This window comes from Mus caroli, chromosome 14, assembly GCF_900094665.2.
Source record: "Mus caroli chromosome 14, CAROLI_EIJ_v1.1, whole genome shotgun sequence".
NCBI lineage: Eukaryota > Metazoa > Chordata > Mammalia > Rodentia > Muridae > Mus > Mus caroli.
Window position 1 is genome coordinate 78,149,691 of NC_034583.1, and position 19,908 is coordinate 78,169,598.

At 40.6% G+C, this 19,908-nt stretch overlaps 1 protein-coding gene across 1 annotated transcript in view; it reads right to left on the bottom strand.

The window, feature by feature from the left end:
• The window catches only part of Diaph3 (diaphanous related formin 3), a 473,693-nt gene that overhangs the window by 444,970 nt on the left and 8,815 nt on the right, over positions 1-19,908 (bottom strand). The window contains exon 2 of the mRNA XM_029469353.1: positions 3,300-3,332. Coding sequence (XP_029325213.1) covers positions 3,300-3,332 — 33 coding nt within the window. The remainder of the gene's footprint in view (positions 1-3,299; positions 3,333-19,908) is intronic.

The window sequence follows — 19,908 nt, forward strand, 5'->3', positions numbered from 1 at the left end:
AGCCTTCACAGAGAACAGGACAAAGCACAAGATAAAGAGAAGCTGCAGTCAGGTATCCAGGTGAGGAGATGAGCTACCCATCCATGTGCATAGCAGAGATGAAGGTGGGATCGAGGCAATGGGGACCAAGAAGGAAGATGGCCAGAGTAACTGGGGCAGGGCCAACATCAGAGAAAACTGTAAGACTTGCTACAGAGCCAGGATGTGGAGCTTATGCCTGTAATAGCATCCGCTCTCAGGAGGCTGAGGCAGGTAAACTGCTTTGAGTTTAGGATCAGTGAGGTCCAGACTACCAAGTGAGACCCTCTCAAAAAAAAAAAAAAACAAAATTACCCAATAAAAGTCAAGTCAGGTGCTTTAGAAAAGTATGAAACATGTATTGTCTCACTGTCTTTACCTTCCAAAAGTTTAAACTGGTGAGAACAGGAAACAGTGCCATGTTAAAGATGCACTTAGCTACCAAATATTTTGATCTTGTCAAAGTCAAGCATCAGACAAGAAGTAGAAGCAAAGAAAGGGAACAGGAGGGAGAAAGAATGAAACAAGTTTTCACTGGGGAGGAACCCATCATTTGCAGAGCAGACGCCAAGGATACTGTCTAGAGTGGTCTATTGACGCTGCCGCCCCATGGCTGGCTCTACACTGAATTAGTAAAGGCTGGGCTTTGCAGTGTGCATGAAAGGCCATGTAATAAAGAACAGCATCTGAAAGAAAAGCACACTGTGACAAAGTCTGAACAAACCTCAAAAATATAGAGATTATGATCTAAATGAAAGGAAGGATACATCGTGTCCAAACAGCAGCCTATAGTTGGCCCCATCCAAGGAGAGGATAGACTAAGCACAAATTCATAAACCCACTTATATTTCCTAAATACACTGTCTCACTGTCTCTACCTTCCAAAAGTTTAAACTGGTGAGAACAGGAAATAGTGCCACGTTAAAGATGCACTTAGCTACCAAATATTTTGATATTTATAGCACTAGGATGTGTGTGGTGTGCATGTGTGTAAGCGTGTGTGCGTGTACATGAAGGCCAGAGATCAATTTCAGGTGTGTACTGCTAGGCTCTCCATCTTAATTTTTGAGACACAGTCTATCGCTGAACCTGGAGGTCACCAATTAGACTTTCATAGGTTTTAAAGGTATCTGCCTGTCTCTGATGAGGTGACAAACACACACCATCACTTGAAGCTTTTTATACAGGTGCTAGGATCCAACTCCGACCTCATACTCACACAGCAGGCAATTTACCAGCTGAGCCATCCCTTTATCTTTAAACAATGTGATAAGATGTTTGTTCTACTATGTTTTGTAACTTGAACATGTTTGATTCACAAAGCATTATGAATGAACCTTGATTACCCTAAAATTAGAAAGTCATTCTTTTTTTAGTTAAAAATTACCACAGACTGTTCCAATTATTTGAAATACCAAAAGCAGGCAAGTCATGGAAGAGCCTGGTGGTTACCCAGAGCTGGTCAGCTGGAGGGAAGTAAGCAGTAAGTATTCACAGGCAGGTACAGAGCTTTCTTCTGACAATCTGGGCAATGTTCTAAACTAGCTTACAGTGGTGGGTAATTCCTGTGAATATGCTAGAAGCCACTTAATTATAAACTTTTAGTGGATGAAATGAATGCTATGTAAATTGTATCTCAATAAAGCTATTACAGCATGGTACATTCTCATAAAATCCAAATATAAAACATAAAAATTACAGTTGGTTTTACTGCTGACTTTAAGAAGCCATTCATTTATAGAGGCTGAGTAGGCATCTTAGTGGTTAGCATGATTATCGTGGGTTCAATTCTCATCGCCACAAAAACAGGGAGGTGGGGAGAGGAAGAAGGTATTCATGTAAAAACGAAGTGAGAGCCAGCGCAGAAAGAGTATGGGACTGAAAGAAAGTAGAACAGCATTCAAGCTATAGCAGAACAAGATCCCTGGGACAAGGTACTAAACCCTTCTCTGCTTCCATGCCCTCAAGTGTGAAATGAAAATAGCATCTACTGGACAGGGAGAGAAGCCACTGTACAACCTTCGTCAGTGTTCCAGATCACTGTCATTTTCTAAGCACTAGGCTGGTCACGCTCCACCTGACTGGACAGTCAATGATGGAATGCATGTATAATGGCATATACTGCACAGCCTATGTGTGTAGCAGACCATACCATCATGGTTTATCCAAGTTTATACCTAAGGAGGAAGTCTCCTAGTTCTCTGCGTGTGTGCACCTGTGCATGTTTGGCGTGTGTGTGTGTGTGTGTGTGTGGGTGTGTGTGTGTTTGACCTCAGAGCCTTCAGACGTCTTCCACCATTGTTCCCCACCTATGATAGAGTAGACTCTGAACCTGCATGTCACAATTCAATCGGATTAGGTTGGGTTTTAGGGATATCTGCCTGGTGTCAGGTGTCATGACTATGCACAGCACTGCTGAGAAAAATTCACATAAATACTTTTCTTTTTTAGATAATTATGCTAAAAATGTTTCTCTTAAGATCCTTACTATTCAGGAAAATATACCAACACTATACTTCAACTTTTAAATTGTTCATGTCAAGATCTATGTCTCTTTCGTTTTCACACACCTACCTTTTATCTAGGTGCTAAAGCCAGCACTCTGGATACTTAAGATGACAAACATCCTGACTGCACTCCACTTTGCACTTGCTGTCTGTCAGTGATGCTGAATACCAAATCTAGCCGGTGAGGTACTGACTGAGTTTTCCATTATCTGTGGCTGCTACCGTTATCATGCCTTTCCCATGACCTTGTGTATTTATGTATGAGAAGTGTCATTCTAAGGAAGAATCATTTGACCGCACAGCCAAGACGTTAGTTATGTAGTTGACACCCTATACTAACCTGAAAGTAAAGCAGGTGTGCCTGCTTCCCAGCTTCAAACAGAATTTCTCAAACACATTCATGGCATTCAACCTGCGTTACTTTAATTAGCAACTACACTTCTCTCCCAAGCCACTGTGTCGTTAGCTGCCTTTCCTACCTGTTTTTGAAAATATGCAACTCATCCTCAAAGAATGAGAGCTGATTTGAATGATTCAAAGTTGACTAACAATTTGTAATTAAACAAAATTTTTATATTAACATATTGACTATTCCTTTTCACAGCATACAAGCAACAATTTAATGTATTTTACCAGGTCTAGCTCCTATGTTAGCACCATAAACACATTCTTAGCACATGCTGGTTTTGGCATTTTCAAAAGTGTTAATACAGTATTCTAAGAGCAGTACACAGTTAAAACACATAACAAAGGGAAAGTTGAAGATAGCCTTACCATATCATCTGTCAGTGTTCTAATATTTAAATGCTGCAAATGAAAAAAAAAAAAATCAGTCAGTAATTTATAACAGCTTTTTTTATTTTAGTTAATGAGTGCATTCTACAATGCTAACTTGAAACTAAATTCCTGATGGTGCAATAAAAATATGTATTGTTTTAATCTATTTGTCAAGAAGACAGACAAAAGTTACCCTGCATGCAATAGTTTTAAATATTTACTAAAATCTCTTGGTTTTATGAACCTCAAATTAGAAACCTAATAGGGGTAAAATAAATATATTCTCCTAATTAATAATTAGTACTATTCAATATCCAGAGTCACACCATAATGATATAAAAATTTAAATATGACTTTCAGAATTTTTTGGTATATAAAATGCTGTAACTTTAAATTTACCATTAGTATGCAGCAAAATAGATAATGAAGTACTTTGCTGGCTTAATGAACTTAAATAATTCTAGCAACGATGAAGAGTGTACTGGAATGATTATCTGCATCTTTAACAACACTTTGATTTATCACCAGTGGTGACAGTAGACACTTTTCAATTTCATTGTAGCTTATTTGAGACCTCTTTGGCTGATTTCCTTACTAGACAAACAAGGCCACTTTAGAAAATGAATAAATTAGTTTCACACAAAGCATAGTTCAAAAGAAAAAAGTATTTAGGAAGAAAAATATCTGTTTTAGTCATCAAGGGCAGGGCAGCAATTTGTATTCAGGTAGTTATATTCAATTTCCAATTCTCCTTCCTTATTCATTGGAGCATTAGAGCTTTCAAAGACAGAAAGGGTCAAACATTTTTAAACAGGAAACTAAATCTATTCATTCACGGTTATAAGGAAGACGTGCTAACAATTGTCATCTAACATGTAAGTGTTACATAGTTAAATTTGACATTTATTGAACAGAATAAAATTTGCACTCATTTTGATCTACTGAAACAGCTTTATATTCATTACTTTACCATAATGATGATCTCAACTAAAAATGTGTCAGTGTAAATAGTACTCCATATTATCTGTCTTTACCAACATGTCCCTTCCTAATGAGGGGGAATGGGGATATACCTGAAAGAAGCATAAACTGTGTATACCAAGAGAAGGTAGCCATGTTAATGACCAACACTGCCATCCCAGAGACAGATACTACAATTAAATACCAAAACTACACAGCTCTCAAAGAAGGTACAAATCCTACCTTCCAAAAGAACAGGTTTATACACATTGACTTTGATTAAATAAACGTACTTGCTATTATTCTACAATGGGAGGGAGGTATCACCCCAGTTACAACTCAGCTGGCTCCTAAAGGGGGTCATTTCAAGCACCTGTGAAAACGAGGATGTATAAGGTTCTGAGAGTAGCATGTTGTATGGTCTAATTCTTAAAAAGCAAAGTCAAGGAAATCAAGTATAAAGCTGAAATACTATTTAGAATAGTACACAACCTACCAATCCAATGGTAACACTACCAACAGGAGTTGTTTCAGGAAAACACCATAAAAGTGATAGATAGGGTATCAGATATCCTGAAGCTGGAGTTACAGCCGGTTGTGAGCCACCACATGAGTACTGGGAATTGAACTTGGGTCCTCAGGAAGAGCAGCCAGTGCTCTTAACCACTGAGTCATCTCTCCAGCCTCAAGTGAGAGATTTTTAAGAGCAAACAATTAAAATAGACAATTTTCAGAGAAATAAAAAGTTATTCCTATAGAGGAGGTATAGAAGATAACTAGTCAGTGACACCTGTACTACAAACACATCAGACGTAAAAGATAAAGAATTAAGTGTTTAATGGCCAGTCTAGAATACTTAACAAATCTGAGACCATTCTGAGCTATAGGAGGCTATGTGGTTTTTGGATTTAAAAAAAAAAAAATTAAGAGTAAAAGTCATATAAGAAATCAAAGTCACATGCTATTAAATCAAAAGATGCAAACACCCAAGAAAAACACATGTATATGTCTTCAAAGGCCAAGGACTGGCCAGACTTTTAAAATAAAATTATATGCTGAATGTGTTAGCGCACAACTGTAAATCCAGTACTTAGAAAACTGAGGCAAGAAGACCATAAGAGCCAAGGCCAGACTGGACGACATTGCCAAAAGAAGCCTAAATAAATAAGCTGTTCACACAACTTTCATTTAAGTGGACAGTCACTCGAGTAGAAATCAGGTGTCTTTTTCTAGCTTTTTCCTAGTTCTGAGTTTGTCTTCTTAAGCTACCTCTTTGCGGTGGTTTCCAATGTAATATAAATACTTGTTCAAAGTTTGATCTTAGACTATGCAGATATATATAAACCAAGAGACAGCATATTATTAAATACACTGTTTTACACACAGAAAAATGTGATGAATCCAAACAGAGTCATAGAACAGGGGTGGGAATCGCAGAAAAAGAAACCTCGAGAGCTGAAGGTACGAGAAGCACACAGAGCCTGAGGAAAGAAAGCAAGCAGCTCAGGCCAGTTCATTATTCCTACTCCTCAGAAAAACACCTCCCTATCGATTCTCACCACCAGCAGGACAGGCTAGGACGGTTCGGGATGCCGGCAGAGGCAAGGGCTGAGGACAAGCCTGGAGATATTGACTGACGAGGGGACAGCTAGAAACCTGACCTTAGAGATCTGCTGCTTTATCAAAACAATCAAGTCAAAACATGCTTCATTTCAAAATGTGACTTCCCAAACAGAATTATCTCCCTCCACATGTAAGCACGGAAACTCTGAGAAGACCTTAACACTGGCGAGTTCCCCTAAAAAATGTAATGTCCAAAAACAAGTCCTTCAAAGCTACAGGAAAAACACGTAAGTGCTACTCAGCAAGCACAGACGCTGTAACGTGACAACTTTCTATGTCATACTTGTCTGGTGTGTGCATTCAAAGCTACAGGAAAAACACGTAAGTGCTACTCAGCAAGCACAGACGCTGTAACGTGACAACTTTCTATGTCATACTTGTCTGGTGTGTGCAGTAGGTGAGGGGTCGTGCGCGCGCGCACGCGCGCGCGCGTGTGTGTGTGTGTGTGTGTGTGTGTGTGTGTGTGTGTGTATAGAGTGTCTGTGTGATGTGTTTATATGTAGGACATGTGAGCACACATGCATGCCACAACAGGCATCTGGTGGCAAAAGAACAGCTTCAGGTGTGAGTCCTCCCCTTCCACCGTATTGGAGAAAAGGTCTCTTGCTCACATCTGTGTTCATTCAGCTAGCCTGACCATGGATGGCCCCAGGAGGACCCTTTGTGCCACACATCAAGGTAAAAACACCAGGATTTATAGACTCACAGCATCTCAGCTAGCTTACATGTGTTCCCTGGATCCAAAGTCCTGCTCTCAACCTGCACAAGCAGCATTTTACCCAAAGAAACATTCTCCCAATCCTCAATGTTAATATTCAACTTGAGTTGTATTATTATTAATACACTGTCTGGAGGCCTGTGGATCTGGCTTATACACTTATAAAATGAAGACTATCTGCTGACTTAAAATTGCAGACAGCAAAAGAAAAGGACTAGCTCGAAACCCTCAGAGAACTCTGTGGGAGTCTGACCTTATTTTAGTATATAAAAACAAAAGAGAATCATTCTGAATTGTTAAGGGGGAAAAACTGTATAACAAATACTATATTATACTGGTACTGGAGGGGCTGGATAACCAAGACACATTTAAATGAAGCACTTGTGCTTGCTAGCCAGCAACAGCGACTTTTACCATCTTCCAAGGCAAAGTAAGAACTGCATGTGTCAATCAGCTCCTGAGCACCACTTGCTGCATCTACTTCAAGAAAGAAAAACTAAGGCTTATTAAATGGACGCAGCTAAGAACACTATGAAAAAAAACTAACAACCCAAAGTTATTAGGGTTGTATTTACCCATGAAAAAAGTAAATAAAAACTTAAAAACATACAGTTTAGGAAATTAATGTGACTTTTTACATTGGGTGTGTGACCCGATGTGTTCTTGACGCTTTATGGCTGTGGACCAGAATAACATTGCTGATACTAAAATACACACAGTTCTGTACATAGGACCACTGGTAATTGGCTAAATGGAAATGAAAGGGCATAAAGATTCTTTTCCTAAGCCAAAACCTCACCCTTTCTGCTTGGTCCGATGTTCAACTTGCTAATTCTATTTTCTCCCTTAAATGTAAGGGGCATGACTTACAGATAGGTAACAATGCTTTCTACTAATGACAGTTCCTAGGACAAATGGTCAAGAGGGTCACTGTGGAATTAAAAGAGAAAAAAGGGGCTTTTATAGGATTTTCTTCAAAAGAACATAGGATCCAAGAGAGAGGGAAAAAAGTAGAAACACAGAACATAGGTCTCTATACTCCCATTTAAGCAATGCATCAAAACTTTTATTGAAGATAGTACATGCTGTCAAAAGATAGATTTAGAACTTTCAGAGCATACTGCTAAATGCTGTGAATATCAAGAGGGATAACGACACAGTTCCTGCACCATCAACAGCTACAAGAAAAATAACAAAGTCAGATAATACACAAAGACAGATACGGAATATACAAGGCACCACCATGCACACCCCAGAGGAACATGCAAAGAAAAAAGATTCCAAGCTATAGTCCAAAACCTTAGCAATCTTTATAATTAGAACACACAGCCACCAGACCTTGATGTAACTGTCTTTTGTGAGACTATGCCGGGGCCTAGCAAACACAGAAGTGGATGCTCACAGTCAGCTATTGGATGGATCACAGGGCCCCCAATGGAGGAGCTAGAGAAAGTACCCAAGAGCTAAAGGGGTCTGCAACCCTATAGGTGGAACAACAATATGAACTAACCAGTACCCCCAGAGCTCATGTCTCTAGCTGCATATGTAACAGAAGATGGCCTCGTCGGACATCATTGGGAAGAGAGGCCTCTTGGTCTTGCAAACTTTATATGCCCCAGTACAGGGGAACGCCAGGGCCAAGAAGTGGGAAGGGGGTGGGAGGGTATGGGGGACTTTTGGGATAGCATTTGAAATGTAAATGAAGAAAATACCTAATAAAAAATGTTAAAAAAAAAAAAAAAGAACATGTCAGCCATTGAGTATCAACCTAGCAGGACTACATGAATTTGTTGTTTTCATAAAGCCAAATATGACACTATTTATATTTGTACAATACAAAGGAAAAGGAAAAGGAAAAGGAAAGGAAAGGAAAGGAAGTTAGTTGGAGAGATGGCTCAACAGTCAAAAGAGTGCACACTGTTCTCTCAGCATATAATCAGGCTGCTTACAAGTACCTATAAACTTCAGTTTCAGGGATTCTGACCCAGAATTTAGACTCTGTGAGTGTTGGAATGCACTCACGTGTTGCACAGATAAATACACACACACACACAGACACACACAATCTAAAAAGTAAAGTAAAAAAATCTTAGAAAAAAATCATTTGATACATAAATAATTGAGTATTACACAAAATCATGTCATGAGACGGCATGGGAACACATGCCAGTAATCCTAGCATTCTGGAGACAGCCTGGGCTAAAGAGCAAAAAATAAAAGCAGACCCAACACTATTTGGTTCACAGACTATGAAATGGCAGCTTATTAACCGAGCAAAGAAATGCCTGGAGGGGGAAACCCAAGGATCGGTCTTCCCTTAATTATATCCGTACTTGGAGAGGACACGTTAAAGTGTTGTTCGTATTTGTTTTGAAGTCTACACTATTCGGTTACAACACAGGTAACAGGAATGTGGACTTTAACCTAATAACATTTCTAATCCACATGCCTGTGTTTATCTTAATGTCAACACCAATTATAAAGAGTATGAAAATAAAATATTACTTCTAACCCTGTCGCAAAACACACCTACCAGGTCATCTCCCAGACAATCACAGAACTACAAAACAAATGTGAAAATATCACTCTGCAAGGTCTCTGGATTTAACATCTCAAAAAGGTACAAAAATAACACTGTGGCTTTCCTTCCCCTTAGGGCAAGAGTAAGGCTGGCTCTCTGCTAACATGAAGAAAAACTTTTATGTTGGCTAGCTCTTTGTGCAGCTACGGAGCATGTTTTTAGTCTGCACAGAGAAAAGTCAGAGAGATGTTAGGGCTTTCTCTGCAGCCTCTTTTAATCATTCATTCACACTGTAATCCTGTCCGGCTCAGAAAGACAATCACACCATCCCCTAACCAGGCTTCGCTTTTGTCACAGAGGACCATGCCTCCCTCCGTCGTCCATAATCTCGATTCTGTGCAAAGAGAAAAGATCGGCGTTCAGAAGGCAACATCCAAGAGACACCAAAAGAGGTTAGGAAAAATGCATTTTACCATAGTGCAGCCGAATCTTCAATATAATTAATATATATCCCTGCTAAGAAGGCCCACACCTACAGAAAAAAATAGCCAAGAAGGACAAATTTTGTTTGGACCTTCTGATATTATACATCACTGTATCTGGGCACCTAACAAGTTATCTTTTAAAAAATTCAAATATAATCATAATCTTCTCTCAATGAACTCATTCAAAAGCTAAATACAGAAGCTAATTCTAGTAATGCAGTTTTAAGTCTTATTTTCAGATTTTCTCTTCAGCCGTGCCTGTTCTTTAAATCTATACTATCAGATCAAAAGCACTTCCATGATGCATCCAGGGAAAACGCTAGTCAGGCCTCTGAATCACTTTACAAATGGGTTCAGTTCTAGGTTAAGAGCAGGGTTCCATGAGGGTTTCCATGTGGGGAAGGATGAAAGGCAAAGATCTGCTCTAAGGGAAAACGGGCTGGTTCCAGAGCATCCACACACCATGGAGCTCACCCAGGCCGTGCGCCCACCTGATAGCGCTCCCGCCTACTAGGCTCTGGTCCAAATCGGGAATTGAGAGTGAATAGTGCTGAGGCCAACACAGCACCACAGATTGTTTCACAAACACTGGAGGAAGATTCTGCTTCTATCCCAGCATCACCTGAAGGAAATGTGATCAGACTGAGTGGGTGAAATGAACTAAGACAAGCCCAATGCACATTCTCTATAGCCTGCGAATCCTTCCGACACTCACACCGAGAAGCAGCAAGCACACGAAGGTTACACACAAGTGTCCATCACCGCGATACTACTTTAAAGAGCTAAAGCTGCCATCAACAAAGATTACCAAAGCGGGAGGAAGAATGAGTGCACAACAGCCCTGCTCTCCTGGCCACGCAGCAGAAGCCAACCAGTCGAGACCATTTTGTAGGGCAGCTGGCTCAGGGCCTTCTAAGAAGAGGGATGGGTCATGTGGGTGGCTGCCTTCTTCCTTGGGGTTAAATGAAGCACATCTTGATCACTTAATCACACCATGGTTTTCAGATCCGCAGCTCTCAAGAACCAAAATTATTTTCCTCAGTCTGTTCTTGTCACTGACTAGGTATCCACATGCAGTTGCGAACACATTCCATGATAGACAGGCTGTGGTGGGTGCGGGGAACTGCCCTACTGTGATCTTCCTGATCACTTAACTTGCAGTAACAAGCTTAGTTCACCTGCTTAATGAGAAATCAGAGGCCAAATGACATTAGACAGGGAGTTGTGGGGCACAAGATATGACCTCACTATTCTGACTCAATAGCCCTTTTGTGTGGCTATACAGAGCGGCAAAATGCTCACAATTTGGTGCACGGGGCAGGTTACATTTAAAACTATATGCAGATTATTGCAATTTTATTGATGCACAATTTTGTTTGTTTGTTTTTGTTTTTGTTTTCGAGACAGGGTTTCTCTGTGTAGCCCTGGCTGTCCTGGAACTCACTCTGTAGACCAGGCTGGCCTCAAACACAGAGATCTGCCTGCCTCTGCCTCCCGAGTGCTGGGGATGCACAATTTTTTCGAAAGGCAGGCATGATTTTGTATATCTATAATGTAGGACTGGAGACAAGGCTTTCATAATCTTACACATTGGCCCAACTGCATGCAATGCACATTTTTACAATAAAAAAAGCTCTATAGATTTTACTATAGATAACACTTTTTCACACTGAAGGAAAACTAGTGTATTTTCTTTATAAATAAAAATGTATGCATTAGTAAAAAAAAATGGATATCTAAAATATGACTAATAAATATTATAAGTAGATTTTTAATAGGCTGGGTCTTAATGCATATTTTCCAGTGTGTCAGTATATACTAAGCACATTATTCATTTGTTTTCTAATTCACATATAAATTAACCAGTCTCAAAAAGCTCCTTGGTTCTGTGAATTATTGATGTTGTCACCTGCTAGAGACTTAATTCCAAGAAAAATATACGAATCACTACATCACAAGCACAAATCCTTTTGACACAAATTCAATTTCTGTGGCAACAATAATACATTGACTTAGCTTATTTTTATATTTTATGACACTTATTAATGGTACATATAAAAGAAATCTATCATTTTTTCCTTATTGTAAACATAAACGGCATCATGCCATCTTGAGAAAGTTAAGGTAAACACCAACATGCTGACTCTCCTGTTACTGCAGTAATGTAAATGAGGACATGATTCCCAAGTCAAACAGTGGAAGACAGGATTCCTGAAGGTCTTGTCTCATAATATTGTTCCCATCATACAGTATAACTAGGCTGTCAACATGTGCAGGACATTATATTAAATACAAAGAATACTTCATCCCTCCCCAAGACCTTATAGCCAAAATGCTTCAATTAAAAAATTAAAATTCCAAATGCAGAACTGGAGGAGGGGGTAAGTCCTCTAAACATCCAATAACAAAATAGGGTTCCTACTTGGTAGCTATATATTCTTAAACATGTGCTAATTAACATGCAAACCTCATAGCAATCATCTATGACCAAAGTCAAATTTATACATAAGTTAAAGCTTGCAAAAAAGATCCATTCATTCTTTTAAAAGAAAGTCCTAGAATATGCATTTATGCAAATGTTTATTAAAATGGCTATATTCTGACAAGGTATTCAGCAATAAATAGAGTTTTATGGTTTTGTTGTTTACCCTACAACTTACTTTATATTAGTGAAACAGATCTTTTAAATACAGGTAAAATTATAGAGAACATTGGAAGCCCCTGAGTATTCTGTGAAATGACAAGTAATGTTTCGACCATAAGGGAAACCTAGGTTGCACAGTGCAATTTTACATATGAGGAATTGGAGCTAGAGAGAGGAATTGATGATGGTTAAGAGTGCAGGCATGCTCTTCCACAAGATGCAGGTTCAATTCCCAGCACTCACATGGTGGCTCACTTCCACTATAACTCCAGTTCCAGGGGATCTGACACTTCTGACTCCTGCGAGCACCTGCCCACCCATGTGCAGAGCCATGCAGACACACACATAACTTAAAAATCAATATGAGAACTAGGACTAAGTGGGGTCTGATGAGGAAATGACACATGAACAACCTAAAGGACAAGTCGCAGGCAGGCCACAAGGTTAGCTATCTGCATGTGGGAACAAGGTTTTCAGATGCAAGGAACAGCCAGAGCAGGGCCATTAAAAAGGAATGTGGCTGGAATCAGGTAGCAAGCAAGCCACTGTATAGACTCAAGCGTCCAGTGAAAGCAGCCTCAGCTCAGCCCTAGCCCAACTTAAGGACGAGAGCTTTTATTCCTCTAGTCACAAATACTGTGCATGTTCAAAAAACACTTTACACATAATCAACTTAAATAATATATAATTCTCAAATCAAATCACTATATTATATAAGTTACATGGTGGGCAGTTGTTCCTGTGCTTAAATAATCATTTACTTCAGAGTCTTTTATGTGGCTTGTTTGGCCAGAGACATTTACTGCTTGTTTGGTTAAGCTTCCAGAGTCATTTACCAAAGACATTAGAAATACTCCCCAAACACTAAAAGCCAATAAAAGCAATTTTGGGACAAACTCAGCTAATTCTGTAAACAAAACTGGCTTTTTAATGTAGGATTAGTCCAAAGGGCATAAGGAACAGCCAAGCTTGTTTAAAGAAAAGAGGGTAAGGGGAAAATACTTGACAATAATTTAAACATAACTCCGAAGAGCCCTTAGAACCATGACCAATATTTCTAAGACGTTCTCGCGTCCTCACAGATAGCTCTGGCCATGAGGACTCTCAGAGAGCCCTGCACCAGCGGTATTGGCCCCTGCTCCAGCTCTGATACCTTCCTTCTGCAGTTACCAATCCCCAAATTACTGAAGCATCAACAGTTTATCCTCTACTCAATAATTCTACACATAAGCTTTTAACCTCTCTAGCTTATGCTCTGGCTGGCTATCATAGTATTCAAACAATGGATCTCTGACACCAAGAAGTTGAAACTCCCCAGGAATCTCATGTTGAGAGAAAGAAAAGGGGAGGTCTGAGATTTCACACAATTCTGATAGTGTCAGATCAGCTCGGTGGACACACTGAATCCAAGGCACTGACGGTGGGCAGGATCACAATTTGACAAGAGCATACCTATGCATATGTTCTGCCTAACTTCAACCTAAGGCTCATACCCAGAACACAAAGGTGGACTTGGAGATAACCAGTCATGGAACCTCTTTTCTTCTCTTCTCAATGTGACCACATCAAATCAACCTTTCCTTTCACTATAAATTGTGTCTCTCATTGGCCTCCCTGATTAGGGCTGCCAGAATCCAGGTTCTAACCCCAACCGTATGGCAAGAACTCCACATCAGACTGGCCAACCACTGCACTTCGCTCTCTGAGTTCTGAGACTACCAGGTCTTGTCCCTCTACTCAGGCTGCTTCTAGCATTCTACATGCATTCCTACTCACCTTTCAAACACCTCTGCTTCAGAAGGGCTCCCTAACTTCCTCTTATCAAATGTGCCCCTATACAAATAGCAACTTTCTATGAATTGTGACAAAGTACTTACTGCACAGAAGCCAAAGAAAGCCAAACCACTCCTGCATGGGCATCCTATGCTGATAACCACCAACTTTGCGACTGTGGGCACTTAACTGCCTGAACCTCAATGTCTCTCCCATTCCTGGAGAGTCCCTGCCCACACAGCCTCTGCAGGAAACTTGAGAGAAGCGGCCATGAAGGTTGAGGCCACTGCACCTCAACCAATTTCTCCCTTCCTTTCCCCTAGGATCCTGGCACAGATTACCTTACTTCATTAAAGTTCTCAAAGCAAACTTTAACAGTGTCTCCCAGCTGAGGCCCTGGAATCTGTTTTTATCCTGTCCTTATTATTAAATGTGTGTCAGCTTGTGACCCACTAGGGCAGTAGTTCTCAACCTGTGGGTCCTAAGCCCTTTGGTGGGGGGAGGGGAGGCTCTAACAACTCTTTACCAAAGGTCACCTAAGATCATTAGAAACACAGATATTTACGCCATGATTCATAACAGTAGTAAAATTACAGTTATGAAGCAGCAACAAAAATAATTTTATGATTAGAGGTCACCACAACATGAGGAACTGGAATGAAGAGCTGTAGCATTGGGAAGGCTGAGAACGACTGTTCTACAGCATGTTTTTTGTTACAGCCACTTTATTTGCTAGCTGTCGGTTATGCCATGTGTCCTCTTCTCAGCTGCTGGGACCGCTCACATTGTGTTACAGTTCTCTGGAACTCAGGTCTCCAGGCTAGGAACTCTAAATGATCTAAGTTTCTCAATGCCATCCATCCCACTTCTATCTTCCCATAGCCCTTTGTTTATAATTAATTCCCTTCAGACCCTGATCACTAGTTGTTTTATGGCTTACTGTGTATAACTCATCTCTTACTCTTAATAGCCCCTAACCAACCACAACATAGGGAACATTTATTAGCCCCCAGATTTCTACCCAGCTTAAAATGAGAATCATCTGAAGTTGTTTCCTTTTTTTCTCTGATATGCAAACACCTGAGTAAACCCCCCCCCAAAAAAAACAAACCAAATCAAAATACTCAAAGGTGAGCCTTGCCCTAGATTGTCAACTCTCCCACCTGACTGTGATATAAAGCCAAACTAGAGATCAGCAAGTTAGGCCAGCTATTTGCGAGTGAGTGTTCTAATTCCCAGATGATCATGATGGAATCTGAAAATGCATATGGGGGATAAATGTTGGTTTATCTGATTGTGTACACCACACCTTCCCTACAGTGCCTCTCATGAAAGTGAGCCCAGCAGCCTTTACTGTGGACACAGCTGACACAAGGCACAGACACCCAAGCAAGTGTCCTCTGGAAACCTGTGAGTGTCATGGGCATTGCAGTCTCCTCTTTCACTGGCCATGGGCATATATACATACCTGGGACTGAAAAGCATCAGACCTGGCTATGTGAACCAAGAGGAGTGAGCAGTATTCAGAAGGGACAAGTTGACTACGTGGTTGATGAGCGAGAGAAGTGAGAACTGCTGACTTTCAGTTCTGGGCTAGAATCCACCATGAGGACTAGCAAGCCTTTGTTAGATTCCTGGAGCTATGCACTCTGACCTTACAATTCCCTTTCTCCGAACTTGAAAGAGATACCACAAAGTGACCCGGTCCTTTAAGCCAAATGGCCTGAGACTAAGAATGTAAGGTTGCTAAATGTCCCTTAGGCTCCCATATGACACCGCCTACCTTTTCATCATTGTGGCCACTACTTTCTGTATACTTACTGCGATCACTAATACACCAGCTGCCCTACAAGCCAATTATCCCCATCTCAGAGATCAGAAAATTGAGTAGCACAGAGGTGACCTGGCAGAGCTAGTAAGTGGCCAGTCTCAGAATGGCATCAAGGCCAACCTAAATCAGGCCTGGGCTCATTCCCCTTCCCACGGTCCCTTGCAGCTATAACAGACTACAGCAGTCACACCTACAGAGACAGTGAAGATGAGGCAGTTTCTGAGTTAATGTCAACTGAATAGGCTAAGCAGAATCCCAAATGGACGGTTATTCGGTTGGAACAGCACTAAGCACCAAGGAGAAGAACTTCAGAGAAAGGTATAACTCCTGTAAATTGACCAGCATTAGTAAGAACACACATTTTGATGAGGGATTTTCTCCCTTTGTTTGATGAAGTTGCTCTCTGAGTTATATAACAAAAATAAAACGAATATCAGAGGTTTCTTTACTTCTCACATGTATGCACATATGTTGTATGTGGCAATTTCTTCTGAAACCAAAAGCTTCCATCTTGATGAGAAACTCATTAGGACACAGTATGTTAATTAAAAAGGTGAAGCAAATGGGTGTTCTACCGCAGCAGTTCTAACTTTCCTCATGCTGCAATCTTTAATGCATTTGGTGACCCTGGCCATAAAATTATTTTGTTGCTACTTCATAACTGTAATTTTGCTGTTGTTATGAATCATAATGAAAATATCTGTGTTTTCTGATGGTCTTACGCAAGCTGTGTGAGAGGGTCGTCCCACCAGGTCAAGAACCACTCTTCTAAAGGGCAATGAACACAGTCTATCTCAGGAAGCTGTTGGACTCGGGAAGTAAGCAACTCAAAGGCTTCAAGAAGTCCCAATGGCCCTCCCTCCCCAAGCACATGCAGCAATAGACTGCCTGCAGACCAACCCAAGCACCCCAGAGATCAACAGAGCTGCCTGAGATCTGCAGAGCATCCTAGAGGAGCCGCAGGCCAGCTAAGCTGCCTGAAAAGGCGAACCACTTGTCGGGCCTGGTATATAGAGAACTATGAAGCACAGAAACTCCCTGGAAGGAGTTTAGAGCTTCCACAACCCAGCTAAATACAAGTTTGAGGCCAGTGTGAGCTACATTACCTCAAAATAAAAAGTAAAGGGGCTGGAGAGATGGCTCAGCAGTTAAGAGCACTGACTGCAATTCCAGAGGTCCTGAGTTCAACTCCCAGCAACCACACGGTGCCTCACTACCATCTGTAATGGGATTCGATGCCCTCTTCTGGTCTGTCTGAGGAGAACAACAGTGTACTCACATAAGATAAATAAGCTTTTAAAAAATTTAAAAGATAAAATAAAAAATTACAAAGAAAGTTTATACATCTATACAAAAGGAAATCTCATCTACTGATGAAGGAAAAAGAAAGTGATAATAATGTTTAGCACAAACACTAACAAAAAAAAAAAAAAAATACAGAGGTGGTGGCCAGAAAGACTTACCAGTCAAGGCCCAGCACTCTGCCAGTGCCCATATCTAGCAAGACCCGTTTCCTGCTGGGACACCTCGGAAGGGTCCCAACCCGCTTCAGATCTACGTGAGAGTCCTGCTTTCAAAGTAGTGTGTGAAGAGATAGTGATTAAGACAGTGCCCAGGCCAGGGTCAGAGCAGTGTAAGGTAGCTGCCATAGTGTTTAAAGCCATGTGATAAGAGCGTGAGGTCAAATAGCAGGGAAGATTTCCACCAGGATACAGCAGCCAGGTTCAGCACAATGACTGCCTGGTTCCTCCACTAGAGTGGAGGTACAGGAGAGATCTGAGGCAAGGCAAGGGAGCCAGAAGTCATCTATTATATTCATCATACATGAGGCTGCAGGAAGCAAGGAAGGTGAAGGCACCCTGGATCAAAGAAAGCTCTGGGGTTACCTTTGTGGAGTAGGGGTTTAGTAAGAAGCAAATGTTGACGGCAGAATTGGGCACGGAAGGAAAGAGAGGCAAGGTCAGGGGTTAAAGGCCGAGATTAAGAAGAAAAGGAAAAAATGCATTCACGGCCCAAATTTCAGGATACATGTCCCTCTCCAATGAAGGGCGGAGTTCCTGGACACAATACCTGTGTCTGGCAGGAAAGACGTACTGAGAGGAGACAAAGGGAGAAAGTAAAAGAAAAAAGTCAAAATGTTCACTAGCAGAGCTCCTCAGAGCCCCTTCCACATAAGCAGTCCTGCACGGCAGACAGCATTTCACAGTGCTGAATGAGGTCTCTGATACTTTGATGTGTCCCTGAAAAGTGCAGCACCAGTAGAAATACTAACAGGGGCCACATCGGCACCGGGAAGCACTCTGTCTAACCTGTGGTAATAATCCCAACCAATGCTCACAACCATCCACATACAGTGGCCATTTCCATTTTACCACTAGGAAACTAGAAACTTGCACACGGATTAAGAATTCCAGTGGGGTGGGGGGATATAGGGAACTTTCGGGATAGCATTTGAAATATAAATAAAGAAAATATCTAATAAAAAAAAAAAAAAGAATTCCAGCTTAAACCTAAACCGTCCCAGTGGTTCTGGCTGGGGCATAGACATGCCAATCCTGAAAACTCCTGGTAGTTTTTACATGCCTTTGCCCGATACCCCTAGACCATTTCATAAAAGGAAACAGACAAGTGGGATATCTAAATTCCATTTCAGCTTAGATTAATCATGAATGAATGAAGAAACCAAGTGGTATGAAGTTCCTAGAGTAACTTGCTTCTCAGTTAGGCAAGCATTCAGATTCTCTAAGCCTTTACCAGGCACCACAGTAAAAGTGACCCTCAGGCAGGCTTATGAGCATATGCAAAAAGGGACTGAAAGCTTATTGAAGGTAACATTCTGAGTAAGAGCAAAACACCTTTTGACGGGAGGCTGAGCGAAGTTAGAACATGGTTTTAATTGGAGACCTTCACCCTTTATAAAGAAATGAACCTGTCACATTGAATTTCTGGATGCAGATTATATGTACTCCATTTTTTTATATTCATTTCTCGGGCTGTCAAATTATTCATTAAAAATGAATTGTAATTGTCATCATGAATTGAATTCTAGCCAAAGTTTCAATAAACAAAAACAGTTTAATTCTTACATCCATAATTAATGTCACCGATGTGAAAACCTTTTATTTAAAATTGGGACGTTACAAGGTTTAACTTTATGATCCAAATAAACAGCCTACCTTGGGAAAATGCAGAAGTTTAAAAAAAAAAAGAAAAAAGAAAAAGGGCTGGAGAGATGGCTCAGCGGTTAAGAGCACTGACTGTTCTTCCAAAGGTCCTGAGTCCAATTCCCAGCAACCACATGGTGGCTCACAACCATCTGTAATGGGATCCAATGCCCTCTTCTGGTGTGTCTGAAGACAGCTACAGTGTACTCGTCATATACATAAAATAAATAAGTAAAGTCTTTAAAAAGGAAAAAGAAAAAGAAAAAACATATTAGAGGGAAATAGTTCACAATAAAATTACCCAAATAGAGTTAGGAGTGGTGGTGGCACATGTCTATAATGCCAACATTTAGAAGACTGAAGCAGGATGATCAGGAATTCAAAGGCAATCTTTGCTATGTACTGACTTCAAAGAAATTTAGACTACACTAGACACTGTCTCAAATAAAATTATTTTAATCAAATACACAATTATGGGTCTTACAATTCATCCATGTAACATAACTAAGGGTTTCAAAAATTTCTACAGCATACCTGGGAGGAAGCAGTGGCATTCTGAACAGGCAGACACTTTAGCCATCCTTTAATTTGTGAAGGTATGACTCGAACCTCACCTACCTGAACACAGCTCAAATCCCTCAGCACACAGAATACCCTCATCAGACACATTACCTCATAGCCTCTGTACTGGCTATTTTTGTGATATTTTCCCTCTTGAAGGAAGAAACTGTTTTAGTGGAGCCCACAGTTAAGAGACTTTTAATTGTAAAAAGACTTTGGATTTTAAAAGAGATGGATATTTTAAAGAGACCGAAAATTTAAGAATATGTAAAGACTGTGGGACTTTTAAAGTTATTTAGATCTTGGGGATGAATAAGAATGTAAGG